Source organism: Chroicocephalus ridibundus, chromosome 8 (genome assembly GCF_963924245.1).
Source record: "Chroicocephalus ridibundus chromosome 8, bChrRid1.1, whole genome shotgun sequence".
Classification (NCBI taxonomy): Eukaryota; Metazoa; Chordata; class Aves; order Charadriiformes; family Laridae; genus Chroicocephalus; species Chroicocephalus ridibundus.
The window spans coordinates 7,210,902-7,225,849 of NC_086291.1; the positions used below are offsets into that span (position 1 = coordinate 7,210,902).

Below are 14,948 nucleotides of genomic sequence, written 5' to 3' on the forward strand. Positions count from 1 at the left end.
AATATATAAAAGAGTAGTTAAACTTCCATATCCATATTATTATAACTTCCCAAATGAGTTCCTGTTTTGCTGAAATCAGTGTCTGCTTTTTCTTAGTTTATTTTAAATCATTTCTAAGTAACGTAAATCAGGAAAAATACTTTTTACTCTTAATAAACAGTCCAGGATTGAGGTGAGTGTTAACTGTGGGGGTTTAACCAAGTGAAACTGTTCATGGTAGACAAACTCATAATTAGAGACGTAGTTCAGGAGGAGAAGTCCTTCGGTGACTGTACCTGTATAAATTGTGTCTTCAATTGCATGCAGAAGAAGCGTCTGCCTTCTCTTGGGAAGAACACTGAATCACTTGGAGAACTTTGGCTAGGGTTGCTGCGATTCTACACTGAAGAATTTGACTTCAAGGAATATGTGATCAGCATCCGGCAGAAGAAGCTGTTAACTACGTTTGAGAAACAGTGGACATCCAAATGTATTGCCATTGAAGGTACTTATTGCTGAATTTTTGTTCCATTGAGGGGGGACTGATGAACGCTTTTACTTGAGAATCCGTTCTCCTTCTTGCACAGGATCTTTATGTGAGGAAACTAAACATAAATGCCATAAATGTTTAAAAAAAGCATTGTTTGCAAGTCCTACAGCTTACAAAATGAGATTAGACTTCTAACTTTCGATATACATCAGTAACTTGCTCTTGCCTTATTGTGGTTAGTCACATATTTTTGAAACACTCAGCGTTGCTGCGCTATCATCTACTCTGTGAGTGAATTTGAAATGGAATTTTCTGTGTTGAAATAAAAATTTTTGTTGTGGCATATTTTTTCCAGTTTTGATTTGGTTTTCCCCCTTCTTTGCACAGATCCTTTTGACTTGAATCATAATCTCGGTGCTGGAGTCTCTAGGAAAAGTAAGCTATTAGTGTGTACTAATGGTTAACGTTCGCTAATTTCTAAAGTGTTGTGTTGTGCCTTTTCTTTTGTTTTCCAATAACTTTGTCTTTCTTCAATAGTGACTAATTTCATAATGAAGGCATTTATCAATGGGAGAAAATTATTTGGTACCCCATTCTACCCAACTGTTGGAAGAGAAGCTGTAAGTTTTCAGGTTTTAGTATGTTTTTTATGTTTCTTCATCCACTGAATTGATTCATCCAGAGCAAATCTCTTACATGTAGTTATCAATTTGGTATGCACAATATATGTAATTATGCATCATCTGCATAAAAGTTATAGCTTATTATTGGGTTCCTGAGTTTTATCTGAGTTCGTATTAAAATGTTCTTTGCAGTGACCGTGTTCTGTTTTGTCCTGTGCCTAATAAAATAGGACCTATTTTTATTGGGACTTTTGAGTATTACTCTGATACAAATAATAAAATTCTACAGTGTGGATGTAGTTAGCTGTAACTGACAAATGTGACCATATGTAGTAAATATTATTGCTAATTAGTTTGGTTTTATTTAATTGTTTGCATACGTGTTCAACACAATGCTATAGTGCTTCTGGAAAGCATGTACTGTGTGTTTGTATAGTGTTCATTTGTGTTCTGCCTCATCTCAGATTTTCACTCCACATTTTACATAAGGATAAAAGGCAGGACAGAAAGCAGCCTTAGTATGCAAATGAGCTGTCTCTTACATGAAGGAAATAATGCCAATAGTATTGCATAGTATTTTATATCTCCAAAGTGCCCAACAAAGGAAGAGTTCTCAGTCTCCTTCCTAAGCCAATGCCCTGTATGGCAGCTTAGTGGTACAGAGAGGAAACTGTAGCAAAAAGGTTCAGTAAATACCTAAGCCTACAGTAGGACTTTGCTCCTGAGCTGTGGTTAGGACATTTCTATTTGTATCTCTATTTCAGTCTTTCAGGCGAGATAAGTACTTTCACAGTGCTTATATTGCTCAGAGGCTATAAACTGTGGCCTTTGCGCTGACACACATCAGAACTGCAGCTGTCCTTAGCAAATTCCAGGAGAGGGGAGTGACATAGGTCAGCGTGCAGATGCTCCGTCTGTTTCCCACCTGAGCTTTATTCTGTCCAGGAGGATATGATTATGTCCTTTGGGAAGGGACATAGGCTGCTTCGGAAAGCATACGAGCAGTGACTCAGATACCAAAATAGATCATATGCAAAAAATTGCCCTCTGAAGAGCCCTTGGGGAAGTGGAAGATCGGCAGCTGGCTGGAACCTAGTTAAGCTCTTCTGCACATTCAGCCTCTGTCCCTAAGACTAAATACTGCATTTTAGCCCAAACTGCTCCACATCTCTGAAAAAGCTGCCATTATCTAGGGGAAGACAAGGACTAGGTACAATTTAAGAAGTGGTAAAATTCAGGGAACAATAGGAGATGAAAGCTGTCCATTTTTCTTTGATTTCTCAGTCTTCTAAGTGAATGGTTTATATATTGCATCTGTCTGATGTGTTTTGATAGGAATACTTTTTTGACTCAAAAGTACTGACAGATGGGGAATTGGCACCCAATGACAGATGTTGTCGTGTCTGTGGAAAAATTGGTCACTACATGAAAGACTGTCCAAAGAGGAGGAGGTAAGTAATATACAAAGCTTATGTAAAATCTTTGAGATTAAATCAGGAGAGATTTCGATATTTGAAATTTTAATGGAAATGAAGAATATGCTGAATTGCAGAGAAAATCAAAGCTTCGTATCTGATCTTCAGCTTCCCATCCTGTCTTTGCTTTTCTTAAGACTATTTCTGGTAATCTCTTTAAATCTTAGAGTGTTTATGCAAGCACACGCAGTAAAATCAACAGTCTGTAATATGTTAACACTTCTGCTTCATGATCTATCTGTAGTTACAGCTTACCTTAAAATTTAGATCACTGAATTATCTTTTTATAGCGTAAACATTCAGATGGAGACCATATTACCTGACAGCACCATTTGTAATGTATTAAAATGGACTTCCTGTAGTGATCATGTTCGGAAGACAGTGTTGAATTTGAATTACTCTGTAGATCTGATAACATACCTCTGCAAGGCAGGTAAAAGTTCATTTATTAAAATCTAGGAGTGGTTAAAATGTACATAGTTAACGGTGCGTTTCTGTAACATCATACCAGTGCCAGTCACTTAGGGATCTTGCACTTGTTCGTTAATTACACTGAGGAGTTTTGCATCCAATACTCCTGCAAAAGGAGTCCCTAGAACATGCAGGTCAATGTCTCCAAAAAGACTTTAGCAGGAATTGAGAGAGAACGTGCCCTCCTTGCATTTTTACGTCTTTGGATTTTTAATGACCTGTTCAGTCTAGGTTGGCTGACTCCTTCTAAAACCTGTTGAAGCCCTGAGAATGCAGATTAAAGTCTGGGCTTTTTCATTTACCCCTTACGTTCAGTTGTGTGCTCCATAGTTCTTCAAAAGATTCTTGGTCTCTTCCTGCTGCAAAGTCCTTATTTACAGCCTGTTGTTCAGTCAGCAGAGCTCAAGATACATGAAACTGGACTGGGACCCTAAGGTCGCAGGTTGACTGTTTCTTTCAGTCACTCCCTTAACGCTCCTCATAAGCACTAGCACATTGAATTGCGTTACCTCTTCCCTTACGTCTGCCTCAGGAAAAGAAATTATGATGTGTTCTTCACACAAACTGCTGCTACACAGAATCTCTCAAATTGTATACACAGCTGACAAAACAGTATTAATATTTAACAATCCAACAGATATGTGGAAACCGGCCTTTATTTCTTGTCTTGGTTCCTGATCACTAGTTCTTCTCCTGTTTGTTGTATTAGTACTGAGTGTTTGAAAGAGCCTCAGTGCTTTCTTTCACATCCTGTCGAGGCTCAGGATGCTAATGTACTCTCATAGAGAAATATGCCGTCTCCCTTCAGGGGGAGGTTATATCGACAAGATATAGCTAACTTGTTTTGCTTATATTCTGACTCAGTGGGGTTATTGCGCAAAACTACTCCCAAACTAACTGGCAGGTTAAGCCTACTTAACTGCAGTAGTTCTGCACTGATACAGTCAGATAGCTTCCGGACAATAATGTGGAGTTTCGAAGTCCATTAACTTTATACAAACAGGTTGTTAACCAGCCCAGATTCTGAAAGCGTTTTTCTGGGATTCCTAAGATATTTGTATTCTGGTGCAGCTCTTGGTTATTTAACCATTCCCCTTGTACATACCAATATAACAACTCTACCAAGATTTTATTTTTTGTGGTTTTGTGATATTGCTAATAAAAATTATTATTCAGGTTGAAGAAAAAGGAGAATGAGAAAGATGATGAAAAAGAAGTGAAAGAAGATGATAGAGAAACAAGAGAGAAAAGGTGTTTCATCTGTGGGGATGTGGGTCACGTTAGAAGAGATTGCCCTGAATTCAAACAAACCCGTCAGAGAAATAATAGTGTGCCAGGTAAGTTAATTTATGTGTTAGTATAATTTTTAAGTCCTGAGATCCCTTCTCTCTAGGTTTCTGTACAGACCTGGTAATTATCTTAAAAAAATACTGTCTGCAACTAATGATTTTGGTTGTGGCAAATACAGCTTTTCATCTAAGTGTTGATTTTCTTCAAGGGGAGTAATGCCTCCTGAAGTACCGTCTTTGCATGGGTGGTAAAAATGTACTCAGCAGTAAGTATAGTGTACTTTAGGCTATTGTATTATTTGTCTTCCACTCACAGTGGGTACATTCAGGAGTAGTAATAATAGTAAAAATTGAATGCATTTCCTATTCCAAATGTTTCTCAAGCGTTAGCTAACCCTCCATCATCTGTGAGAGGTAAGTAAATGTATTCTCACCAAAAATCATTAGTCTTAAAGCAATACTTCCAAAAGCATACGGATGCATTAGAAAGCTAGATCCAGCTTTCAAATTAGTGTTAGTAATTAGAGACAAGTCTAATTGCAAAACCATTCAAATTAGGCCCTTAGGTGCCTGCAGTACTTGAAAAAGTAGAGAAAGCAATCATAAATCACCTTCAGGGAGAACCTTGCTGCTTTTCTCTATTCTGATAGCCTTTACTCTCTCTCTCTTTTTCTTTCTCTCTCTCTCTTTTTCTTTCTCTCTCTCTCTTTTTCTTTCTCTCTCTCTCTCTCTTTTTCTTTCTCTCTTTTCTTCCCCACCTTTGCCCAAAAGTTTCTGCTGTTGCTGTTTAAAATCCCACTACTTACAGCAATAGTGTGGAAACCTGTATAAAGTAGCACTCCGGCCTGATGGCAAAGTGAGCATTGTGCTAGAATTTGTATTGCTCAGCTTTTGGGTTTAGCTGCTCTAGCCATTCATTTTGGCTGTTGCCAGTAGAGGGAAAGCTTTCCACTTAAACGAGAGGAAAGGTTGAAGTGATTTACCTACTCTGTGTCACATGAGAATTAAGGTATCACTGACTCCCAGTTCTGTGTTCATTATTCTGTCATGCATAACCTTGTGGTTTTTATTAACATTTTTGTTCCTTGATTAGGCACCCAGTTGGTCCGAAGCATGGTAAATTCACAGCTAGTGGCTGTGAGTCAGCAGCAAGTGGAACGGCCTTTGCGCACTAGACAGTCATCAGAATGTGTAAGTTCCAATTAGCTGTAGTGTTGAAGTAAGCAAGGTGTAGCAAGCCAGCAGTCTTGGGCCATGCTAGGAACAGGTTTGCACAGTCTTTTTCTCAACAGGTTCTGGACTTCATAATGACAACATTGCACTCTGCCAGTTAGTGAAACTTATAATTTAGTGTCTCTTGGAGAGCATATATGGTCTTTCAATATGGAAACTATGTAGATAGATTTCTTTTGAGATAGCTTGCAATTCTGAAAGGCCAGCTTCACTATCTTTGAGATTTAAGGTAGGATGCCTTTTGAAGGCTCTAGCTTAGTTATTCTGTCAATGTTCTGGAGTTACTAAGGGAAGTAAAGCATAGCTCGTTGTCAATGTGCTGCAGACTTACGTTTGTGACTACCGTGATTCTTTGTGGTGTAAGAGAACTGTCTTAAGGGACTGTCATGAACAGGCAGGGTACACATATGAATCATACTTCAATTCAGATGCGATACCCAGGGATAAAGTCTGCCAGAACATGATAGAAGCACAGATAGAACAATGGGGAAATTCAGGTAGTTTTCTCTTAGCATTTTTTCAAGTCTCTAGAACTAGATAAAGTATGTTTAACATGCTTCTAAGTGGAGATGGATAGCAGAGGGTATTTGAGCAAATACAGCTGGTGGCATTTAATGTTTTTGGAATACAGAATACAGCAGAAATTAATTAATTTTAAGCTGTTAGTCTGAGAAACATATGCCTGCTAATGAAGCTGGCAAGTAAGCAAACATAGTGATCAGGGCTGCTGATCATTAGTGCTCTTTGTTCAGTTTACTACTGAATAGTGTATTCATAGTATAGAGTGTTTCCTAACTGATCAGCATTTCTGGGAATGCTCCAGTAACAGAGACTTTATGACTTCATTTTTACTGTAATAATATGCTGTTAAGGAGGGACTGACACAGCCCTAACTTAAGTGAAGGGCTGAACTGCCACCATGCTGTCACATGACAGGAGTATCCTTTTAGGAGCCTTGTATTTCTGCTTGGGGAAGTTGAAGCTGGACATGTGGGACATCTGTCTGACTGCACACACAGTCAAGACACACCACGCACACTGGATCTACTGCATGTGTATAGTCTTGTGTCATCTGGATGTCATGGACTCTGTGTGTGTGTGGCATTTCTGTCATTTGGCCAGGATTTCTTGGTGAATATGTGCTGTCCAGGGATTGATTGAGGAGAATGGGAAGGGGGAATGTTAGTGTGGAGCAAGAGGCTGGAGCTTAACATTTCTCCTCTCTTGCTGCTGGCATGTCCAGTGCGTGCTTTTGGTGGTTTAGTGTTTGCAGGAAGGCTGTAGTCAGTGCATGTGCTCTATTTTTATAACATTTAAACTGTTAAATTAGTTGTTGTCTTTCAAATCCCAGGTTTTACCATCTCTTCCTGGTTTGATAGAAAGACATAGGAGGCACTCATACTGGAACAGTTGGAATAGCAGCAGGGAGCGATCCCAGCATCTGGGCTTCAGCTTTTGCCCAGGCAAATACACACAGTGTGCTGCTATAGGGAACGCTCTGAAAGGCTGGCACGGGAAAGTCCTACAGACCTCTGGTTATTGAAGAAAAGTGACTCCCAATTTAAATGGACAGGCGAGCAGTCATGGCTAGTGACAAGGTGCAGAGACCTTTAACTTCAGGTGTTTGACAGCGGCTGAGTTACTTGGAGCTTAGCTGTCTGCTGTAGTCTGTGGAGGGAGACAAGCAGCTCTGGGGGAAGGTGGAGATATGAGGTTCAGGTGATCATCTCCAGTTCCGGTATCTGTCATTTGAATTTCTCTTTGGCGGCACCTATTTTATGCCATTGTCTCAGTGCTTAAAACCAGATTAGGTTAATCCAGACATTGGTAATAAATTTTGAAAGACAAACTGGGGAACTCTTTTCTGAGCCACCCCAGTTCTTGGGGTGCTTCTCTGCTTAGTTGCAATACCAAAGAGATGAAATAGGCTCATGCCTAGGGAAAGCTTTGTAAGAGCTCTGCAAAGGCTGTAATAATTGCTATTTCTGTGCCTTCAGCCATGGCCTAACATCGGGGTATGGAGGTTGAAACTGGGGTTTTGGGTTTCAACTTCTTGTTTAACAGATTAAATACAAATTAAGTAACTATTAGGAGCTTATTTTGGAATTACTTTAAAAAGTGGCTATAGTAATAAGAACCACTCGATTCAGAAGTAAGGTAATTTGTTAATGAGATTCGGGGCTGTAAATAAGTAGGGTGGGGGAAGACATGGATTAAAAATCGGAAACGTGTCTGAGGAGTCTAATGAAGAGCTTGGGGCTATTGTTTGCTCAGAATGATGTTTCTGATGGTGGGGATGGGCAACATTAACAGGCAAAATTATCTGATGGTAAAAATCAGTGTCAGTCAAACTGCACTTGTTTAAGCCAGCAGGAACTGGAGCACAGTATTTGGGGTGTTGCTGGGAAGTGCTTTGCCTTTTTTATGAATTGTCTAATGAAATAGGTGCTTATTAAAGAAAAAAAACACCATTATATAGCTAGTGAACTAATCAGAAATACATACTTTTTTTTCCCCTCCAGTCTGATTCGCATCAGTCATCTTACTCTCCACAACCTCAACAATTTACACAGAATTCCTCTCAGCCAGCCTCCATTAACCAGACTCAGCCACAACCAATATCCCAGTCTAAGCACGTTCCGCAACCACAGCAGGGTGCACAGCCACCCCATCAGGTCCAGCTGCCTTTGTTTAACTTTCCCCAATCTCCCCCAGGTCAGTATTCCACCTTGCATAACCTGGGACTACTTCAGATGCACCATCACCACCAAATTCAGCTTCCCAACACTTCCTGGCCTATTCATGGGCCCGTTATTCACTCTGCACCGGGTAACCCTCCTCATTCTACAAATGTTCCATTTTCTATGAGATCTGGCAGCAGCAGCACCGCAAATAACCAGAGCAGTGTAAGCTTGAATGATCCCAGTATCATCTTTGCACAGCCTGCTGCCAGGCCCATGGGAATCCCCAGCACTTCTCATGAGGGACACTGGCACAATCCTGTGACTCCAAACTCACTGGTGAACAATGGCACTGTGGGGAATTCAGGTAACTCTTCTCTGTTGTATCAAACCTCTCGCACTTTGTGTACAAACGTTAAATGTTACAGAAACAGCTAACGCTTTCAGCTTGTTTTATATTAAAAATATGATGCTTAAGAAACTAAGTCATTACCTTCACTGTCTTAACATTTCCATAGGAAAAAAATTACGCAAGTTGGATTGTTGTAACTTCCAGGCATTGGTCCTGTCTGCCATTAACGGCTGTGCAACACATGAGAAATCATGCATTCAACTGAGAAATGTTCTAATAATTGTTTGAGTCTAAAGCCCATTTCTGTGAATATGCTTCTAAATACGGTTTCCACTTATGTTGTTGTATGGTTTATTAGATGAATGCTGAGACTGCAGCTACAAACTTAGAGACTGGCAGAATTATGGTTGTGCAAGTTGAATATCGCCTCCTTGCATTTAGTGCAACATGACATGGCATTCTTTTTTCCTGTAGTTTATCCTACCGTGTTTAACTTCCTTAATCTCAATGTCATTTCCTGAAAATACTTCATACACGTTTTCTCTGCGACAAGTGGGCAACCAAAGCTGAGTACGTTTGTATGTTTGAGGCTGAGAAAAATAGTATAATAATTAAAGCCCATGCAGTTTTCTGTGCAACATAAAACATGGCAGCCCCTAAATTTCAACAGTGATCTTTTAAATCATGATAATGATCTTTTGATTTATTCCGAGTGTGTAACTCTTATGTTTAAAAAAACCTATTTGTGGCTCATACAATACACTGATGCAGTTCATCACGAGATGGAAATTTTGCATCTCCTGCACAGCCTTTCTCTGCACTAACAAGGTGATTGACAGCAACAGTAGATTTTCAGCTGAGGCAACAGTGTTGGATGAGGGATAATTCACCAGTGAGTTTCAGATAGTTGTTGAGATGCTGGAGATGTATGTTCCTCTGTTCAGAGCTTAGTGGAGAATATATTTTAGAGGATACAGAAACTGCTGCCAGTGTGCGCTCTGTGCCTTCATTTTGTCCCTGCCTCTCCATTTCTGATCCGTGTGCTCTGTACAGGCTCGTCTGTCCCCTCCTCCATGTCCACATCAGCTATGACTTTTTCTCAGGCAGCTCCTTCCAATCCAAATCATTTTACCCAGGTAGCTGCCTTCTTTCAGATGAGCTCCCCGAATCCTAGTTTCTGCTCAGTTCTCCCTGAATGAACCCTGTTTCTCATCATGTAGTCACTCGGTCCCTGTCTTCAGTCTTTTTCCTTTTGCTCTCAGTTTGTTCGCTTCCACTCTCATTGCGTCTGCACAGGTTTTCCAGTTTTCTTGCGCTGTCAGTCACGGTATTTTTTTCCCTTCCATCTATTTCCAATCTCATGACACTCCTTTTCCAAGTTCCTAGTCCTTCCATTTTTCCCTCTTTATATTTTAATCAGTTTTGTTTCCTTTTTGGCTTAGCAGCCATTGAGGTGGGGTCACTGGGTAGGCGCACGGTAGAGATGAGCTCTCTGCTCTCTGTTGGAAACCTGCTTTCATACTTCCTTGGGACAATTTGGGGAACAGTAAGTTTGTGGAAACTTGTTTTGGCTCACGATAATTTCGAGTTGGAAGGAGCAACTTTACTTCCTTTGCAGTAGACAATTGATCAGAAGTAGGATCATTAGAAGTTTCAGACAGAAAACTTTTTTTCATGCTTACTCCAGAGCCATGCTTCATGTTTTATTGTGTAAAAGTTACTATTCTTTTTAAATGCCTAGCTTACTTTTATTTAATGAAAGTCTGTCTGCAAGTTTGTTTGTTTGTTTGTTTGTTTTGTGATCCTGAAGGGGAACTGAATTATTGACAAGGATAGTTACTTAAATGTATTTATTTTTAAATGTACATTGTTCAAGTTGTTAAATAAGCAGGCATTGGCATGTCTTAAAAAATCGGGAGCTACGAACAAAAAGAGCAGAAATAATAATACAGCATTCGGCATCAACTGTTGTGTGTCCTGCCTCCTTGGATGCTTGATTTCTCATCCTTAATGCTGCAGTAATACTGGATTTGTAAATGGAACAGCTTTCAATTTATGTACTTACTTCAAAAGTTTAATTTTTCTTCCCAAAAACCAATTTTAAGTTGGTCCGATGACCTGTGTGTCAGGTTTCTTAAGCATACAGGTATTAGTGGAATTCCAGTGTACACCTTCTGAGAATTATTTCTTGCTGTAGGATACTAGCTTTCATGTTGCAGCTACATCAGTGATAGCGAATATCTGTGTGGAATCAGCTATTAGTAACATTGTTCGGACCTTGTATTTTTCATCATGAGAATGACATAGGAATAGTGAAATTGTAGGTCTTGATATTAATACTGATTCATCCTCTGTCCTACCCTCCCCCCCCAGTAACTTCTATTATAGTGAATAATGGAGTAATTTAGGTGGTAATTTTTATTGGTGTATATTTAAAAAAAATAATAAGAGTAGCACATCAGACTAATCGCATTAAGTCCCCTGCAAACTGTTATTTAAGATGTAAATTGTATTTGTGACTTACTGTTTAATTATTTCAACTTGCAATGTGCTTTTCCCTTTCAATTGAAAAATAGATCAGGGTTTCCAAGGACAGTTTGGTAAAATGAACCCTCCTTCTGTCCCTTGGGACCATGGGACCCCTACCCATTTTCCTCTCCTCCGAGGAGCGTGGCCTTACAATATGCCTCAGAACTACATGCAGCAGGGAAATGCCAGCTACCCACCGAACAAACCTTTCTACCCTCAAGGTACTAGAACTAGTATATGAATCAACAGCTCATGCAACATGTCTCTTTACTGTCTCAAAGGCTTTAAAAGCCAAGGAATCGTGTTTCACTTGCTAGGCTCCCTGGAACCATAATGAATCCAAGAGTCAAATCAACGCTTCAGCTTCCTGTATGGATGGATGAAAATCATTGTGGGAGGGAAGGGGTTAAATCAAATTGTGAATTCTGAGCCAATTTGCAGTCTGTTGCACGTCTAAACTCTTTCTCCTTCGCTGCTGCAGTCTCACTGGAGACCCACCTCTGCTTCAGTAGAGGTTTAGATGATTTGCCCGTGAGCGTGTTAAGAATATGAAGATGTTTTTGTCCTAATTCGTTTTATTTGGCTTTTGTACTTTGCCTTGTGGAATGACTTTACACACAGAAAAACTTGCAAGAATATAGAATAATTCAGGTTGGAAGGGGCCTCTGGAGGTTTATCTAGTCCAACCTGCCTGCAGTCAAAGCAGCACTAACTTCCGAGTTGGATCAGGTTGAGTTATTGAGGGTGCTTTGAAGGACTGGCTTTATCTCAACTCTTTCTGATGCTATAGAATGGTAAAGGTGTTCAGCATCTGGGGAGGATTGGGAACGACTATAGGAAAAAGACCGTTGGCTCCACTAAGAGAGAAACTATGCCCAAATCTTAACTTGGAGGCTTTGCAATTACTGTGTTGCTGGATCAACTGGTATAAAATGAGAGATAGTGGCACCAAATCCTTTTTTCAAAATCTAATTTATTGGCTGTAGCGAGGTTTCCAAGTGAGACCCATATTTAAAAATCCTGAACCTATTTTTGTTCAATAATTAAAGTAATACAACAAAATGATGATTCTGAAGGAATTCTGGAGATACAGTTGAAGTAATACTGTATTGTCCCATGAAATGGGTTAGTTGTACAGATAGCATGTGTCAGTCTAGTAAATGCCTTTATTTCTAAGTAAGATTAATACATTGAATATAGCCAAGCACTGTTAAATATATTGAATTTGCTGAAGTAATTGTAATCCATTTTCTTTTAGCTGGTCCACTGATGCAGAGTAACCAGCGGTTCTCGCTTCTGTCTCAAGGACACCCACACTTGAATCTGAATTACATTCAACAGAAAAAGTGAAATTTAATGGGATTGTGGGTGGGTGGCGGGTGGGGGGGGGGAAGGAAAAAAATTCAGGTTCTGATTTAAAATCTTAATGCAACATGTTTAGATACAAGATTATTTAAGACTGTTTTTAAACTGTATCATTTGTACATAGATATGAACTATAGTTTTTACTAGTATCACAAAACTGAGTGATACAAATTTCATCTATTTTATTACCCTATTTTTAAGGGGAATTGTGTTTTGTTTTATCTTGATAAACTGTAAAGAGAGAGAATTTTTAAAATTAAGTTCTTTATTTTCTATTAGCTGTATTCATACTTTGGTTGCTTCAGACTTTATATATATTGTTCTAAAAAAATAAAATTAGAAGGGGATTTCATGTGTTTAAAAATTTGTCACTTCTATTCTTTACAGAACTATGTAGTGCCAAAAAACTTTTTAAAAGAAAAATAAAACTTCAAAAAAAAGGACATAAGACTTTTTCCTCTTCCCTATTTTATGCATGCTTGCATTTAGCTGTAATTAGGAAACCAGAATAATAAAAACAGCTTTAATTTAATTATCCTAAAGAAGAAATGAAAGATGAGCAGCTTTAACGAGGCATACAGTCAGTGTACGCCTTTTTTCCCTGTGCCGGTGTCATTGCATGTGCTGCTTACAGCCACTGTGTCTTTCTTGGAAAATACTTGATTTGAGGGAAGAGCACACCTGCTTTTCTGTTCATAAACTTTGCAAAATACTATGCAAATACTCTAGAAAAATCAGTCTCTACTGTGAAGTAATTTTAAAGAGTACCTTTCATAAAGTCATTTGGCATGCTATTTTCTGTGCTGTCAGCACTCATCAAGCAATAAATGAAAATATCTAAGCCGTAAATGCAGTGTTCAGGAGACAAACGCGCCAGGCCCTGTTCCTGAAGCAAGACTATGAATAAAGGAATGGTACACAAGGGGTTTAACACAACACAAATTAATCCATAATTTAATGTACTAAAATGAGAACTGTAACTTGAGTAGGAGATTATATATTCTTAATTTGAAAAACAGGGACTTACTGAATGCTGTCTGATACCACCATCAGAAGAAGCGTATCATTTGATATGCTTAAGGATGATTCACAGAATGGTTTGGGTTGGAAGGGACCCGAAAGACCTAGTTCCCTGAGGACCCACAGCTGTATCTTAACAGGTCCCATGGACTTGTGCACCTTGAGGTTCCTCAGATGGTCTTGAACCTGATCTCCTATAGTGGGTGGTCCCTTATTCTTCCAGTCCTTTCCTTTGCCTTCTGTGACTGGGGCAGTGTGGCTAGAGCACTTGCTGGTAAAGACTGAGGCAAAAAAGTTGAGTATCTCAGCCTTGTCCATATCCTGGATGACCAGGTCTCCCATTTCCTTACAGAGAGGGCACACATTTTCCCTAGTCTTCCTTTTATCACTGACACACCTCTAGAAGCTTTTCTTGTTGCCCTTGACATCCCTGGCCAGATTTAACTCTTATCTGGGCTTTAGCTTTCCTAACCTGATCCCTGGCTGCTCAGTTTCTCTGTATTCCTCCCAGGCTACCTGTCCTCGCTTCCACACGCTGTAGGCTTCCTTTCTCTGTTTGAGTTTGCCCAGGAGCTCCTTGTTCATCCATGCAGGCCTCCTGGTGTTTTTGCCCCACTTCCTCCTTGTTGAGATGCATCACTCCTGAGCTTGGAGAAGGTGATCCATGAATATTAACCAGCTTTCTTGGGCCCCTCTTCCCTCCAGGGCTTTATCCCACAGTACTCTGCCAAGCAGAGACCCGAAGAGGCCAAAGCCTGCTCTCCTGAAGTCCAGGGTAGCAAGCCTACTGTGAGCCCTCTTCACTGCCCTAAGGATCTTGAACTCCACCATCTCATGGTCACTGCAGCCAAGGCTGCCCTTGAGCTTCACGTGCCCCAGCAGCTCCTCATTGTTGGTGAGGACAAGATACAGCATGGCACCTCTGCTCATTGGCTCCTCTGTCACTTGGAGAAGGAAATTATTGTCAACACATTCCAGGAACCTCCTGGAGTGCTTATTCCCTGCTGTGTTGTCTCTCCAACAGATAACCAGGGTGGCTGAAGTCCCCTGTGAGGACCAGGTCTTGTGAACATGAGGCTGCTCCTAGCTGTCTGTAGAGGGCCTCATCCACTTGGTCTTCCTAGTCCCGTGGCCTGCTGCAGACCTCACTGTAGTGTCACCTGTCCCCACACTCCCTTCTTACAAAGGAACCAGTAGCAGTGGTTTTAAGTTAGCTCTTGCTATTAGTAAACATACTGGACTATGACAGTCTTTCTTACTTCTTCCTGTACTGGAGGTTTGAGATGGTTTAGGCTGGTAGCTCTTCAGTGTTCATAACTCAAACATTCTCACTTCAGCAGCTGACTGCAGTGGCTGTTCGTCAAAACAACAGCCTGGTTTGAGAACGAAGCCAGCTTCAACTAGAAGTCTAAAAGTACGATGAAAGAAACAGCAAGGAGCC

The 14,948-nt window shown here is 40.1% G+C and overlaps 1 protein-coding gene across 6 annotated transcripts in view; it reads left to right on the top strand.

Moving 5' to 3' along the window:
- TUT4 (terminal uridylyl transferase 4) overlaps positions 1-12,906 on the top strand; it is a 47,941-nt gene extending 35,035 nt beyond the window's left edge. For 5 of the 6 annotated variants that reach the window (XM_063342732.1, XM_063342733.1, XM_063342735.1 and 2 more), the window contains 9 exons: positions 307-484; positions 857-904; positions 1,007-1,089; positions 2,428-2,543; positions 4,215-4,375; positions 5,421-5,518; positions 8,083-8,608; positions 11,170-11,343; positions 12,381-12,904. In XM_063342732.1, coding sequence (XP_063198802.1) covers positions 307-484; positions 857-904; positions 1,007-1,089; positions 2,428-2,543; positions 4,215-4,375; positions 5,421-5,518; positions 8,083-8,608; positions 11,170-11,343; positions 12,381-12,472 — 1,476 coding nt within the window. In that variant the 3' untranslated portion in view covers positions 12,473-12,904. Of the gene's footprint in view, positions 1-306; positions 485-856; positions 905-1,006; positions 1,090-2,427; positions 2,544-4,214; positions 4,376-5,420; positions 5,519-8,082; positions 8,609-11,169; positions 11,344-12,380 lie in introns of all 6 variants that reach the window. The other variant, XM_063342736.1, reaches the window with a different exon arrangement.
- Positions 12,907-14,948: the final 2,042 nt, after the last annotated feature.